This window comes from Pangasianodon hypophthalmus, chromosome 22, assembly GCF_027358585.1.
Source record: "Pangasianodon hypophthalmus isolate fPanHyp1 chromosome 22, fPanHyp1.pri, whole genome shotgun sequence".
Classification (NCBI taxonomy): Eukaryota; Metazoa; Chordata; class Actinopteri; order Siluriformes; family Pangasiidae; genus Pangasianodon; species Pangasianodon hypophthalmus.
In genome coordinates, this window is record NC_069731.1 from 2,397,209 (window position 1) to 2,409,734 (window position 12,526).

At 38.7% G+C, this 12,526-nt stretch overlaps 2 protein-coding genes across 7 annotated transcripts; both read left to right on the forward strand.

Moving 5' to 3' along the window:
• Window positions 1-1,897: 1,897 nt before the first annotated feature.
• Window positions 1,898-5,580, forward strand: LOC128316965 (uncharacterized). Of its 2 annotated transcripts, XM_026924914.3 has the most exons (4): window positions 1,898-2,829; window positions 3,961-4,057; window positions 4,510-4,548; window positions 4,621-5,580. In XM_026924914.3, the coding sequence occupies exons 1-3, from the start codon at window positions 2,289-2,291 to the stop codon at window positions 4,520-4,522; spliced, it is 651 nt and encodes a 216-aa protein (XP_026780715.1). In that variant the 5' UTR covers window positions 1,898-2,288; the 3' UTR covers window positions 4,523-4,548; window positions 4,621-5,580. The 2 variants fall into 2 exon arrangements, with proteins under 2 accessions (XP_026780715.1, XP_026780714.2); XM_026924913.3 differs by lacking the exon at window positions 4,510-4,548 and having other exon boundaries at window positions 1,901-2,829.
• Window positions 5,581-7,297: 1,717 nt separating this feature from the next.
• LOC113533074 (uncharacterized) lies at window positions 7,298-12,496 on the forward strand. Of its 5 annotated transcripts, none has more exons than XR_003403389.3 (4): window positions 7,298-8,123; window positions 9,440-9,562; window positions 10,125-10,687; window positions 11,246-11,385. XR_003403389.3 is itself a non-coding variant. In XM_026924910.3 (3 exons), the coding sequence occupies exons 1-3, from the start codon at window positions 7,570-7,572 to the stop codon at window positions 11,388-11,390; spliced, it is 834 nt and encodes a 277-aa protein (XP_026780711.2). In that variant the 5' UTR covers window positions 7,298-7,569; the 3' UTR covers window positions 11,391-12,496. The 5 variants fall into 5 exon arrangements, 3 of the variants coding, with proteins under 3 accessions (XP_026780711.2, XP_026780713.3, XP_026780712.3); XR_003403390.3 differs by having other exon boundaries at window positions 11,234-11,360; XM_026924910.3 differs by lacking the exon at window positions 10,125-10,687 and having other exon boundaries at window positions 11,234-12,496.
• Window positions 12,497-12,526: the final 30 nt, after the last annotated feature.

Here is a 12,526-nt window from a genome sequence, read left to right on the forward strand (position 1 = left end):
ATTCTTTCACTCATCTCTGAGTGTTCTTCAAATTCTCCACCATTTGTGCCATAGCCACTTTGTAACATCCCTTCATTATCCAATCCTCTCTCCCTCCTTTCCACTCTCACTATCTCTCAGTAGAAGGCTGTCAGAGGTTTTTTAGGAGCCGGTGAGCTGTGAAATCGCACAAATTGCTACTGCTTTACGTCTGGCCTGGCGAACCAGGGAGGGAAAGACAAAACGGCAGAGGAGAGGGGAGATTTTCTGCTCCAACACTTTTGAACTGTGCGTACCTCCACCAGCACTCCAATCACCCACATACACATACTCACGAACACACACACAGCTGCAACATGCCATGCCCACCCTCCTCCTTCCCTCTTTATCTACGCTCAACGGACAAGCCACCCCCCAACGCACACATTGACACACACCCTTGTTCCCACTCCACAACACCTTCCCCACTTTGCTTTACAATTCAGGTCACTTCACTGAACAACTTGGCAAAGTAGCCTCAAGAGGGACGAAGCCTTCAGAATGCAGCTGATAAAGGGATCACATCCACGAGTGTCACTTGGAAATGTGTGTGTGTATACATTAGTCCCACAACCAAATGCATATTATTTGTTATAATCATATTATTACATATTATAATTATCATATAGTACAGAATTAAAACTTTTTGCTCACATGCACAACATATATTTTTTTCCAGCAGCTCAACATTTGATTCTCCTGTCAGACTTACTGTAATTTTTATTTCCTTCATTCCTTTACTTTCTATCATTCAGGTCATAGAAAAGAAATGGAAAAACCAAAAATTAAAATCAAATGTCTGTCATTAGTACTTTCATGCCATTCACATGACCAAACGAACAGCCCATGTTATTAAACTCTGCTTTTGCTTTTCTGTCAGATAGCTCCCTCTGAAGGACAAATACTGCTGGTGCAAAACCCCCTCCAGAATGTGGGAAGTTCATTCATAAAGACTATAACATGTAACATAAATGTCTAACCTTGTCAAATACCCTTGTGAAACTCAAAAGTTTGCCATAGACTGGATTAGGCATGGGCAATACGACAAAAAGATCATATGATACTTGAAGACACTATGCTATGCATCACAATATATAGCAAATAGATTTGCAAACAAACTGCTAGCAACAAAGTAGTGTCACATTTAAAAAAAATTAAATACGAGTTTGATGATATTTTGTTTTTTAAAGGTCTACAAAAATACACATTCTAGCAATTTTAACAAATAATTCCACTAAAAACATTTACAGTTTACAATTTTAAAGATTAGTACGAAGTTTTAACATCAAATTAGCTATGTCCAATTGGAGATTTTAACTGTTCAGTGAAATGGAAAAGTGTATTGTGGCATAATTTATCATGATATTATATCATGATATTGTCCTGCCCTAAACTAGACTCAAATCACAAACTTCGTCCCGTTTTAGTTTGTTTCGTGTGTGTTTAACTCTTATATTCGGGCTATTTGCAGGAGATCTTGGTTACTATTCTTTATTCAGTAATCAAAACTCAAATGTTTTGCATCCGGGGACCTCCTTAAATGTAGAATAAATCCACGGTGTTAGGCTCATTACTTTTAAAATGACTACAGTAATACTTATTGGGGACAGAGTTTTTTTTTTTTTTTTTTAAATTCCTTTACTGTCCACTTACAGGATGCATTACAGCTGACATTACTCACAGACCTACATACTTTTGAGTTACTGAGGTTTGGATTAAACCTATTTCATTCAAGTGACCAGTCAAAGAAGCTAGTAACTATAAGAACGCAATAATAAATATGACGGAGCAGCACGGCAGAACAACAACAACAACTGAGTGAGTTGTGAGGTTTTTTTGTTTGTTTGTTTGTTTTTATCACATGCTTCATAGACTCCTGGGGATCCCTGGACGCCATTTTTAGAACCTTTTGGATATAAACTAACGGAATTTCAGTTCAGTTCAGTTTGTTGAGTGCTGAACTGGAATAATAAAAATGATAATTATTGCTCATAGTTCACTGCAGGACACCGCGGCGGAAATGCAGATCAGTCAGTGACCTCTGACCGGCGGAAGTAAACAAAACCATTCAACTGTAAGGTGGATATTTATTAGAATACGAAAACTTGTTTTTTATTTACATTCTGCACCCCATTTCGTAGGAATTTGGAAATTTGGAAAGATTTATTTCAGTAGCCTGTTCTAGGCGGTGCTAGTACTGAAGCTGAGCTGGGCTAAAGCAGATAATTAGCCAGATTATTATTATTTTTATTCCCTCCTGTGATACTGCAATGAGTTCTTCACCGACCAGAGACACGTCTTTCCTAAACGCAGACGAAGCGTCTGCTATCGAGACGGCAGTCAGGACGGCGGTCATGTCCATCCTGAAGGTTTTCTGCGACGTCAGTGAGAAGAGGTCGCACGGCTATGAGGCGAAGTTAGCCGAGGCGCAGAGAGAAAACGCAGCGCTCAGGTTTCGCTTAAAAGCAGCCGAGTGCGAGCTGCAGACCTTACGTCACATCTCTCCTTCTGATTACAAAATCTCAGCTGAGGTGAGCTTCAGTACAGACGGCCATGAAAGAGGACAAGAACCGGCGTCTTCCCAGAGTGTCTCAGAGAACAACGCCGTCCTGGGGCTAAAGGAAGAAGAGCCTTTTTACCACACCAAGTTGTTCATAAAGGGTGAAATGACAGAGGAGTGTTCTGCAGTGAACTTTGAATACCCTGTTATTGAAAACGCGCAAATGCAAACACACAACAACAACATCAACATCAACCACATCCACAATCACTCAGTTAATCAAGATCCAGTTTCAACCGGATCAGAGAGAAGTACGCACGCGCCATGTCATTGTCCTCCACTGTATTAGATGAACTGAAGCTATTTTTCCTCTCACTCTAAACGAGAGACATGCTGTATTGGGTTTTGCTATGAGTATTAAAGGAAAACTCCACCCTCAGGCACATTAAATATTTATTAAAGTCATGTGTTTAGTAATTCTGGTGTTAATTTGTTGGTTGGTGTTGTATGTTATTCATGTGAGAAGTTAGCCATTGTGTCCCTCTCTGATGTCACAGGGGGACATTATTATTGCTAGCACTGTTAAAAATACTTCAACAATCCCAAACATAAGTGATAACAGTCTGGTTTCCCTGTTAGTGCCTAAAAAAGAGAGAGAACAAGAGCTTCTCTTCTAACTCACCATTTTCCAGCGATGCAGAGCGTCACATTAATGAGAAATCCAGCGAAGAAGTAGTGATGTTGGTTCGTTAGTTAACAGTTAACGAGCTACAGGTGATGAATGTGATGGTGTTGGTGAGGGTATTCGCATGAAAGGTGAAGATTTGGAGGATGATCTGTTTGAGCAGAGTGTAGTGATGAACAGACTAAAGGACTAAAGCGCTGCCGCATCACTCTGCTTATGTAGAGATGGAGCAAGGGCTAATTATCCATTTAACAAAAGCTTGTAACTTTAAATTTTTACTCTGCAACTTGGAAAAAGGCAAAGAAAAGCCACCTTGACTTGGAATTCCTACTCAGAAAGTCACAAAGGTTTCCTTAACTCTCCGCAGTTCAGCACGTCAGCATGGCTGCTCACACAGTCAACTGTAAATTAAATATCTTCACTGCTTTAAAAGAGGTTATAGTAGTATTTACTTTAGATCAACCAACACTTTAGCTGGTTAAATCTACAACACTGACCATACAGTCCACTGTTTTGAAAAAGTAAGTACATCATAAACTCATGATCACCAGTTCTGTTCTAAACAAAACACCTGCTTTATTGGAGGCATCCATGTTTTTTTTCCCACATTGTAGCTTGATTACTGTAAGTTTGTTTACTCATCTGAAAGCTATACACAGAGTGGATAGTCGATTAGGATGTCGGGCAACGAGATTCTGATACTTTTGGCCAGAAAGGTGTACAGTATATATCACACGTCTTCTTGTGCTTGCTACAGGGAGAATGACACGGTACGAGAACGTGAGAAGGTACAGAGAAAGGATTCGGGCTGATCCTGAGAAATACCTCGCCTGGAAGGAGAAGAACCACTTGAGGTATGAAGTACTGACAGTTGTCATAGTAACAATAATCCAGAGAAAATGTGAGTTAAGAGAATTTTTTTTATTCTCTAATGTGTCCACAACCACTGCGACTTTTTTTTAATCATCCATTTTTACCATTCCAACAGTAGTAAACTGAGTGTGTGTTCAGAAATAAAGCACTCCATGCCTTGCTGTTATAGGAAAGTAATCAATGAAGTGGAATTACTGTTACCATCACAAACTCGATTATTTTCCAATAACATCATGTCTCAAGGTGTTTTATTCCTCTTATACTATAGCAACTTGCCAAAAAAGTTTTTATTTATTAAAGAACAATGTGTCATAGTTTCATTTCATCAATAAGTTGCTTTAGAGTGTCACTTAAGTGAACGAGGACGTCTGATTTGGCAAACATGTTCATCCTCGAATTGCCCTATCCTTATTTCCTTTCTCTGCATCCTCAGAGGGAGGAGCTAAGAAGTGAGGAAGGGAAGAAAGGAAAGGTAATGAGGAAGTGAAATTAATGAAATGAGAAGTACATTCTTCTTTGACATGTCTATTTGCAAACCATCCAGGTATCTGCAGAACAGAAAGACCATTAATGAAATGCCCGAGCCCATGAAGAAGCTGCAGAGGAAGGCTTGGAGAGAAGCTACAAGACGACACCGTGCAAAAAAACTGGCTCAAGCTGCTTTTCCTGCTACATCCATGTCACAAACACCCAGCCTGTGACCAGGACATTTTTTTCCTTTAGACTCTCTGGGCAAAAAATGCTCTCTGGGCAAAAAAGTTCACCCTTTGTATATGTGTATATATGAATAATTGTGTAATTGAGTTGAATGAAATTTGATAATGTGCTCATAATCCAGATTAATTTTGTGATGAATAATTTTGAGACATGCCCATTTGCATTTTTAAATTATGTCTAACCCTGAGTCTCAATTCACCTCCTTATACTATGCCCTAAAAGTATGTACTCCTTTTGTGAAGAAAAAGTACATACTTTTGATTGTGTAGCTGAAGAGTATGAAAGTACTGGGACATATTAACACATCATGTAATGGAAGAAAATGTTGTTGCCCAGTTACGCACACTGTCACCGTAAACAAACAGCTTTTTTTCATTCATTATTCCTTATATAATTTATACAATATAATTTAATTTACCATCCCCTTGATTTATTTTTCCACATTTCATTTACATTTCTCTAAAATGCATCCTTGAATTTGGCGAAGCAAACCATCACAAAACTCCTCCTCCATCACACAAGGAGTTATGGGTAATATTAGCTGAAAAAGTGTCCACAGATCCAGATTTCAAAAATATACCAGAAATAGTAGACCATCCGGGTATCTTTGGGATCCTCATTTCAAAATACTACGATTTGGGATGCACTAATTCTAATCTCGGATACTTTTTAGGATGGATTAGTAGGTGAATTGAGACGCAACATGAGGTTTTGTTGGTGCAGTGGACATGAATACAAAGTTATGGTTTAGACATTAAATTACACAAATAAAGTAGCATGTCTGTCATTCTGATGTCTTTATCTCAGGTTTTAAATCAATTACACAGTCATGCCTGTACACCATGAAATCAATAGTATCATTAGTATATGAATAACTACAATAAACATACACACATTGTATAAAGTCAGAGGTAGTGAAGTTCTGGATCTCAGTAATACTGATATCTAGGAGTGTTAATGCACAGAGGCTATAGTTAGACAGAAATGTGTAACAGTAAAGGCAGAAGTTGGTTAGTGATGGGAATTCTGGCTCTTCAGTGAGTCAGATCATTTGACTCAGATCACCAAGAAGAGCCGACTCTTTTGGCTCCCAACGGCTCATTAACATTTTGGTGATATTTTCACCAGTGATTGTTCTCCTTTACCTAACTATGATTGATATTGTTTCATGAAATCTCACTCTACCTTCTAATATAGTAATAACAATACAAAATAACATTACATTGCATTTTTGTAAAAAAAAATGCTTAAATCAGGAGAGTGGTACAAATGTGCGAACTGTAAGCACCCCTGTGTTAATATTATAATGTCTGAGCTACATTAAGAGAATTAGTTTTCATTTATACTGATAATCAGCAGCAGTGTTTCTGCACACAGCAGAGTCATTCATGATAACAAACACCTCAACTGCTGGGGAAAAAGGTGTCACTTGAAACATTTTGTTAAAGTATAAATTACAGCATAAGAGTGACAGCATTGCCTACATGTAGAAATAAATGCATTTTGAAAATGTGAATCTGCTTACACCTAAAAGAGCCGACTCAAAGAGCCGACACAAAGAGCCGACTCAAAGAGCCGACTCATCCGCAAACGGCACATTGCTCTTTATAGCAGTAACACTGACAGTGGCGGTGTTAGTATTTTACTTTATTCTTTCATAATATGGCCTAATATATATTTATTTTAATTTTATAAATTAAAAGTTTCTTTAACATCAGTTCTTTTTTTTATTCAATGCCACAAGAACAAGAGGTATTGAACATAGTCACATTATTTACTACATTAATGCTTCCAGAGAAAATTTATATAAAATTAAAAAAATATAGTGGTTATAAAAAAAAAAATTTATATAAAATTCAGTCATTTGGAAAATTTGGTTTACAAAGGGTCCATTTCTTCTTGTGTATATGGTATTCACCTAAAAAATAAATAACTGCACAACGTATTATTGTATCATTTGGAAAATAAAAAAGCACATCAAATACATACATTTCCATCACACATCCCAGTTTTCTATTAATATAAGTTTCTAAATCCTAAATAATAATCTTGAGTAAATACAGTAATAAAACAAATGCAGAATTGGTTCTTTTTCCAATCCACAAAAGTCACAGGTATACGAAATGTTCAGCTCAAATCTTTCCAAAACTTTTGCTTTTCTGGAAAAATCCCATGCACTATTCTGTAAGACACTTATTCAGTTTTGTTAATGATACAAAATTTTGCCCAATAAATAAATATTATCAAATAAAGAAGACAAGAAAAATCTTGCTGATGGAAATGAAACAGAATATTTGACCTTATTGCTACATCATCAATACAAATATGTTCACAAATATCATCAGTGTTGATTTCCACTGAACTAGAGCTCCTTAAAAGTAACATGGCAGCGAAATCTCCTAGTTTATCTGGTAATTTAATTTAATTAATGACATTTTTGAAGAAATTCAGTACATAACATCAGCTCGTCTGCGCACGAGCCCGTTCACTAGAGAGCGTCACCGTGGAAACGCAGCACACCAGTGTGACCTCTGACCGGCGGAAGTAAACAGAACCATTTAAACGCGTGAAGTGGGATCTGTAGAATATGTTTATTTTTATGTGCAGTATTTACCTTATTTACCTAACGTAACCATTTTTTATAAAGGAGGATATATTTTTGCGGGTGACTTTAAAAGGTTGTCCAATCAGAAACTGTTTGTATTTAACGTGAATCTCGACTATAGAGATTATAAACAAACAGCACGCTAGCTACCTTCCCTGCTGTGATACTGCAATGAATTCTTCACCGACCAGAGACACGTCTTTCCTAAACGCAGACGAAGCGTCTGCTATCGAGACGGCAGTCAGGACGGCGGTCATGTCCATCCTGAAGGTTTTCTGCGACGTCAGTGAGAAGAGGTCGCACTGCTATGAGGCGAAGTTAGCCGAGGCGCAGAGAGAAAACGCAGCGCTCAGGTTTCGCTTAAAAGCAGCCGAGCGCGAGCTGCAGACCTTACGTCACATCTCTCCTTCTGATTACAAAATCTCAGCTGAGGTGAGCTTGAGTACCCATGACTTCAGCACAGATGTTAGTGAAGAAAGAGGAGAGGAAGCGGCATGTTTCCAGAGCGATGCCAGCCTGGTGATCAAGGAAGAGCCTTCTTACGAGAGCACGTTGTGTTTAAAGACTGAAACGGCAGAGGAGACATTTGCAGCAGAGTGTGATTATCCTGTGAAGGACAATGTCCAGATGTGCCAACAACAGTCTCCAGCTGCAGAGATGTGGAACATGCAACATCTGCAAACATTCAGTTCAGCAAGATCCAGCCTTAACCAGACCAGAGAGAAGTATGCCTGAGTAACTGTGTTGTACTGAGCCCTGTTCGGACGGGATTAGTTTTACACGGAGAGGTGGAGTAAAGAGATTATCACTAGATTATCTCTGCGATTGTATTCCTGTCCCATTCTGTCATGTCAGTATGTCATGTGTCTGGAAAGATTATGCTGTATTTTTCTTTCTGTAGAAAGACCAGTTGAAATATCTCCAGGTAATAAACAGTATATCCTGCCTGAATTGACATGTTGGTAAAGATTCCATTATATCCTGTTGGAAAAGAGGTTTTCACTTTGTCTTTGGTATAATTTCTCTCTTTTCTATCATCTCCCACTGAAATCAAGTTTAAAACACAGAACAATAAAATATAGACAATATTCAGAAGGATTTGTGAGAGAAGTGACACTTGTGGCGGTCTTTTAGCTAAGTTAGGTAAATCATCAGACCTACTAATGCTCAAATTATGTAGATCAATAAAGGTCAAAACAATCAGTGTGTATTCAGTCTGCAATCTGTTGTACTTGGAGCTTGGAAAAACCTGACTTCTGACACGGAAAAAAATGCAATGGAACAGTGCAAAGTCAAAAATTCCCTTTGCATTAATTTTGACTTGATAAAATTTGATTTTACATGATATGTTACTTTTCTGTTGTGAAAAGGTCTTTTTTTTATAAGGTTAGATAAATAAGATTATTCCGCTGATTTCAGCCCAAATTTATTAACACTCAAATTTACTATTGCTCAAAAATAATTCATGTAGGTCGTATTAATCAGATTCAGATTCGTGTTTATCAGATTCAGAGACTAGGCATACAAGTAAGACCTTACTCTGGGCATCCATGTTTTTCTGAGCCAAAGCACTGGAACACTTTTCGATCAAAACTCGAGGAAAACTGGGCTTGGAACTTTCCAAGTTCAGAGTACAATGAATTGCAGCATTAATGAGGTGTATGTAGTCTGCATGAAATGTTTAGTGTGTCGAGCAAACATATACAGCGTGATCAGATTACTACAGACGTCCTCCAGCAACATGGCTCATTACATTACACGACACCTGGAAAACTAACCCTGTCCGAATAGAACTTTAGACTGTCATGTTAATGTTTGTACCTAGAATGTTTTGATTGGAGTGATGTACTGGATTGTGTTGTTATTATTAGTTCAGATTTTCATATGCATTATTACTTAGAAAAGCTTGATTGAGAGTGTTTTGACTAAGAAAATACAGCTGCTACAGATCGCTCTCTGTCTTCAAGCACTGGTCCTCAGAGCCACACCTTGCAGCTGATCTCAAGATGAAATTAAACTCTGTGCTTTTGTTGGTCTCCAGGTGGATGTCTGGTGATGTTCTTCTGGGAAAACTGAAAAGCAGGGAGTGCGTGAGAAGATACAGAGAAAGGATCCGTGCTGACCCAGAAAAGTACCACGCCTGGAAGGAGAAGGAACGCTTGAGGTATTTAGGTCTTTAGGTCTTTACAATACACTTTAGCGATTGCAGATTGATTAATAAAAGAGAACTAAAAAATTAGACATGGGCAATGGGTAATAACAGCGCATCAGCAGATCATTACAAATAGATGAATAATTAAGGGAGACAGGAAGGCCAGCTTTGCTCTGTGGGATTCCTGGCCATGGATGGCTGTGACACTGTCGGGAGTCAGACTTTCCCAGTGATGTCCCAGTAAGAGAGTTGGTGCCATTTATGTGAGCATTTGTTTTTTTTTCTTTTGTTCTGTTATTGAGTGAGGAAACTAATCACCAATGTCATGATATTACAGTGCATTGTCACAGTTTATATAATCCAAATTCCTGCTAAGGGCTTACCCGAAATGATATGATCTTGCCCATACTACCCAGTCCAACATGAAATAATGTTATTAGCATCATTTACATAATTTATATTTGAATGATATTAGCATCATTGTCACTACCAAAGAATGCAGTATTGAGAAGATTGTTGAAGTAGAGAGCAGAAGTTCTTTGATACGAGTGTTTGAAATCTTGCTACCGTCCAGGTATCAGCAGAAGAGAAAGACCATTAACGATCTGTCTGAGCCCATGAAGAAGCTGAAGAGGAAGGCTTGGAGAGAGGCTAAGAGACGGGATCGTGCTAGAAAGCAGGTTCAAGCCGCTGCCACACACATGATCCAGACAACCAATTCGTGAAGAGTACACTTTCTGTACTCTCTGGGCAGAAACTTTCTGCATTGTTATACATTAGTAAACATTTCCACTGTAATTAAGTTTAAGTTGTGCAATGACAGGAAAGTGTCACGGAGATGGATGCTGTCCCGGTGTTAAAGGAAGAGTCTTTTTACAAGAGCATGGTGTGAAATGACAGACAAGAATTTTGCAATGAACGTTGGAGACCCTGTTACAGAAAATATGGAAAGTTGCCAAGTGTAAATCCAGACACATGAAACATCCACAATCACTCCAGCCTTAACCAGATTAGAGAGAAGTAGTGCACGTACCGTTTTGTGGCGATGTCATGACAGGGAGATTAACAGGCAGTACTAAGAAAAGATCTGTGCTGATCTGGAGATCTCCTCACCTGCAACGAGAAGGATCACTCAAGGTATTCTACGCATTACTTCACTATTCACTCACTCACTTTCAGTAATCGCTTTATCCGATCACGGTCACAACAAATCCGGAGGCTATCCTGGGAACACTGGCCGTAATGCAGGAATACACCCTGGATGGGATACCAGTCCATCTCAGAGCACCACGCACACACACACACACACACACACACATTCACACCTAGGCGTAATTTATTTTGGCCAATTCACCTACCGAGGTGGGAGGAAACCAGAGAGCCCAGAGGAACCCCCCCCCCACACACACACACACACATGAAAATATTTGAATTTAAAAAAATGAAGAACTTGTGGCTGGCAAAATCATTGCATCATTGGTTTCCTCACTCAGTAATCACCAACCTAAGGTCTTAAAATTGGAGTGTGCAATCCTTTATCGAAGGATGAAAGCATATACAAATTCCTACTAATGAAACAATATAATATTGCCCATATTGCCCAGTCCTACAGCCATTTTTTAAATAATATTGGCATGAACTTTTTTCATTTGATGTGTGTTTTGAGAACCTGCTACCCTCCAGGTCTCTCCGCAGGAGAAAAAGAATACAGGATCTCCCCGAACCCATGCAGACGCTGCAGAGGAAAGCCTGGAGAGAAGCTACGAGGCGGCACCGCGCAAGAAAGATGGCACAAGCAACTCTTGCTGCTACAGATATGACCCAAACACTCAACCCGTGACGACTACACTATTTATTTTTGCTCCAGTCAGTAATCTCGGGCAAAAAATGCCCTAAATTGTATATGTATATATTTCCACTATAATCATGAAGTGCATACTTTCAGTTAAGTCATTAAGTATCTGATTATTTTTATCATGTATGAGTTAAAAGGCGAATCCGAATAAGAATATTTTCTTGGTGTTTGGACACAACACGGTACGTTCAAGACACACATCTTGGACAACACAACACAATTGCCATCCTAATATACAATATTGCACCTTAAGCTGAAATGGTAGGCTCAGTTGTAATTTCCGTTACAGTGGAGGTAGAAATAACAGCTGGATGCAGTTCATTAAACGGAGTGGAACAATTGTGATATATAATAAATAATAGCAATGATTGCTTGTTACTGGCAGGTCAGCAGTGTAGTGATTACTGAATGCTGCCTAGCCAGCCTGGTTAATAACAGCTTTCCTGATGGTAGTTTTTGGAAGAGGTAATTAGCAGGGTGGGAGGTGTCACTGATGATTTTTCCTGCTAGCCTCTTTGTTCTGGTGATGTACAGGTCTTCAAGTGATGACGGACTGCAGCCGATGATTTTCTCAGCGGTCTCGATAGTCCGTTGCAGCTCCCTCTTTTCTCTGTTTGTCAGTGGGGAGGGGGAAGATGTGCATCTCTGTGGTTTTAAGAGCATTGAGCTCGATGTTGTTCTGACTACACCAGGAGGCTAGTTGTTGAACCTCCTGGTGGTACTCTGACTCATCACCATTGGTGATGAGACCAATCACAGTAATGTCACCTGCAAATTTGATCAACTTCACAGATGTATCACTGGAAAATGCAGACAAACAGTTATTAAAAAACTGATGGTATTTACTTACTTACTTTAATTTATTGGCCACAAATGGAAATTTGTCTTTGGCTTCACAACACATTATAACAAGACCAATACAATAAAAGACACTTACACAACAACTCTAAAAGGTAAGATAGAATAAAATACCATACAACTGATAACTGATGGTATTATGTTCATTTGTCAATTCTATGCATTTAAACATGTGGTGGTGGTTTAACATGCCAAGATTGCATAAAATACAGAAATAAAGCTATATTACCATTCTTTGTATTGTATTTTTTCTCTAAAAAAGA

Excerpts from the sequence above, each read along its gene's own strand:
- LOC128316965 (XM_026924913.3), top strand. The coding sequence starts at position 2,289 with ATGAGTTCTTCACCGACCAGAGACACGTCTTTCCTAAACGCAGACGAA. Across the intron at positions 2,830-3,960 it reads TTCAACCGGATCAGAGAGAA|GGAGAATGACACGGTACGAG; the intron begins GTACGCACGCGC and ends TGCTTGCTACAG. Across the intron at positions 4,058-4,620 it reads AAGGAGAAGAACCACTTGAG|GTATCTGCAGAACAGAAAGA; the intron begins GTATGAAGTACT and ends CAAACCATCCAG.
- LOC113533074 (XM_026924910.3), top strand. The coding sequence starts at position 7,570 with ATGAATTCTTCACCGACCAGAGACACGTCTTTCCTAAACGCAGACGAA. Across the intron at positions 8,124-9,439 it reads CTTAACCAGACCAGAGAGAA|GTGGATGTCTGGTGATGTTC; the intron begins GTATGCCTGAGT and ends GTTGGTCTCCAG. Across the intron at positions 9,563-11,233 it reads AAGGAGAAGGAACGCTTGAG|GTCTCTCCGCAGGAGAAAAA; the intron begins GTATTTAGGTCT and ends GCTACCCTCCAG.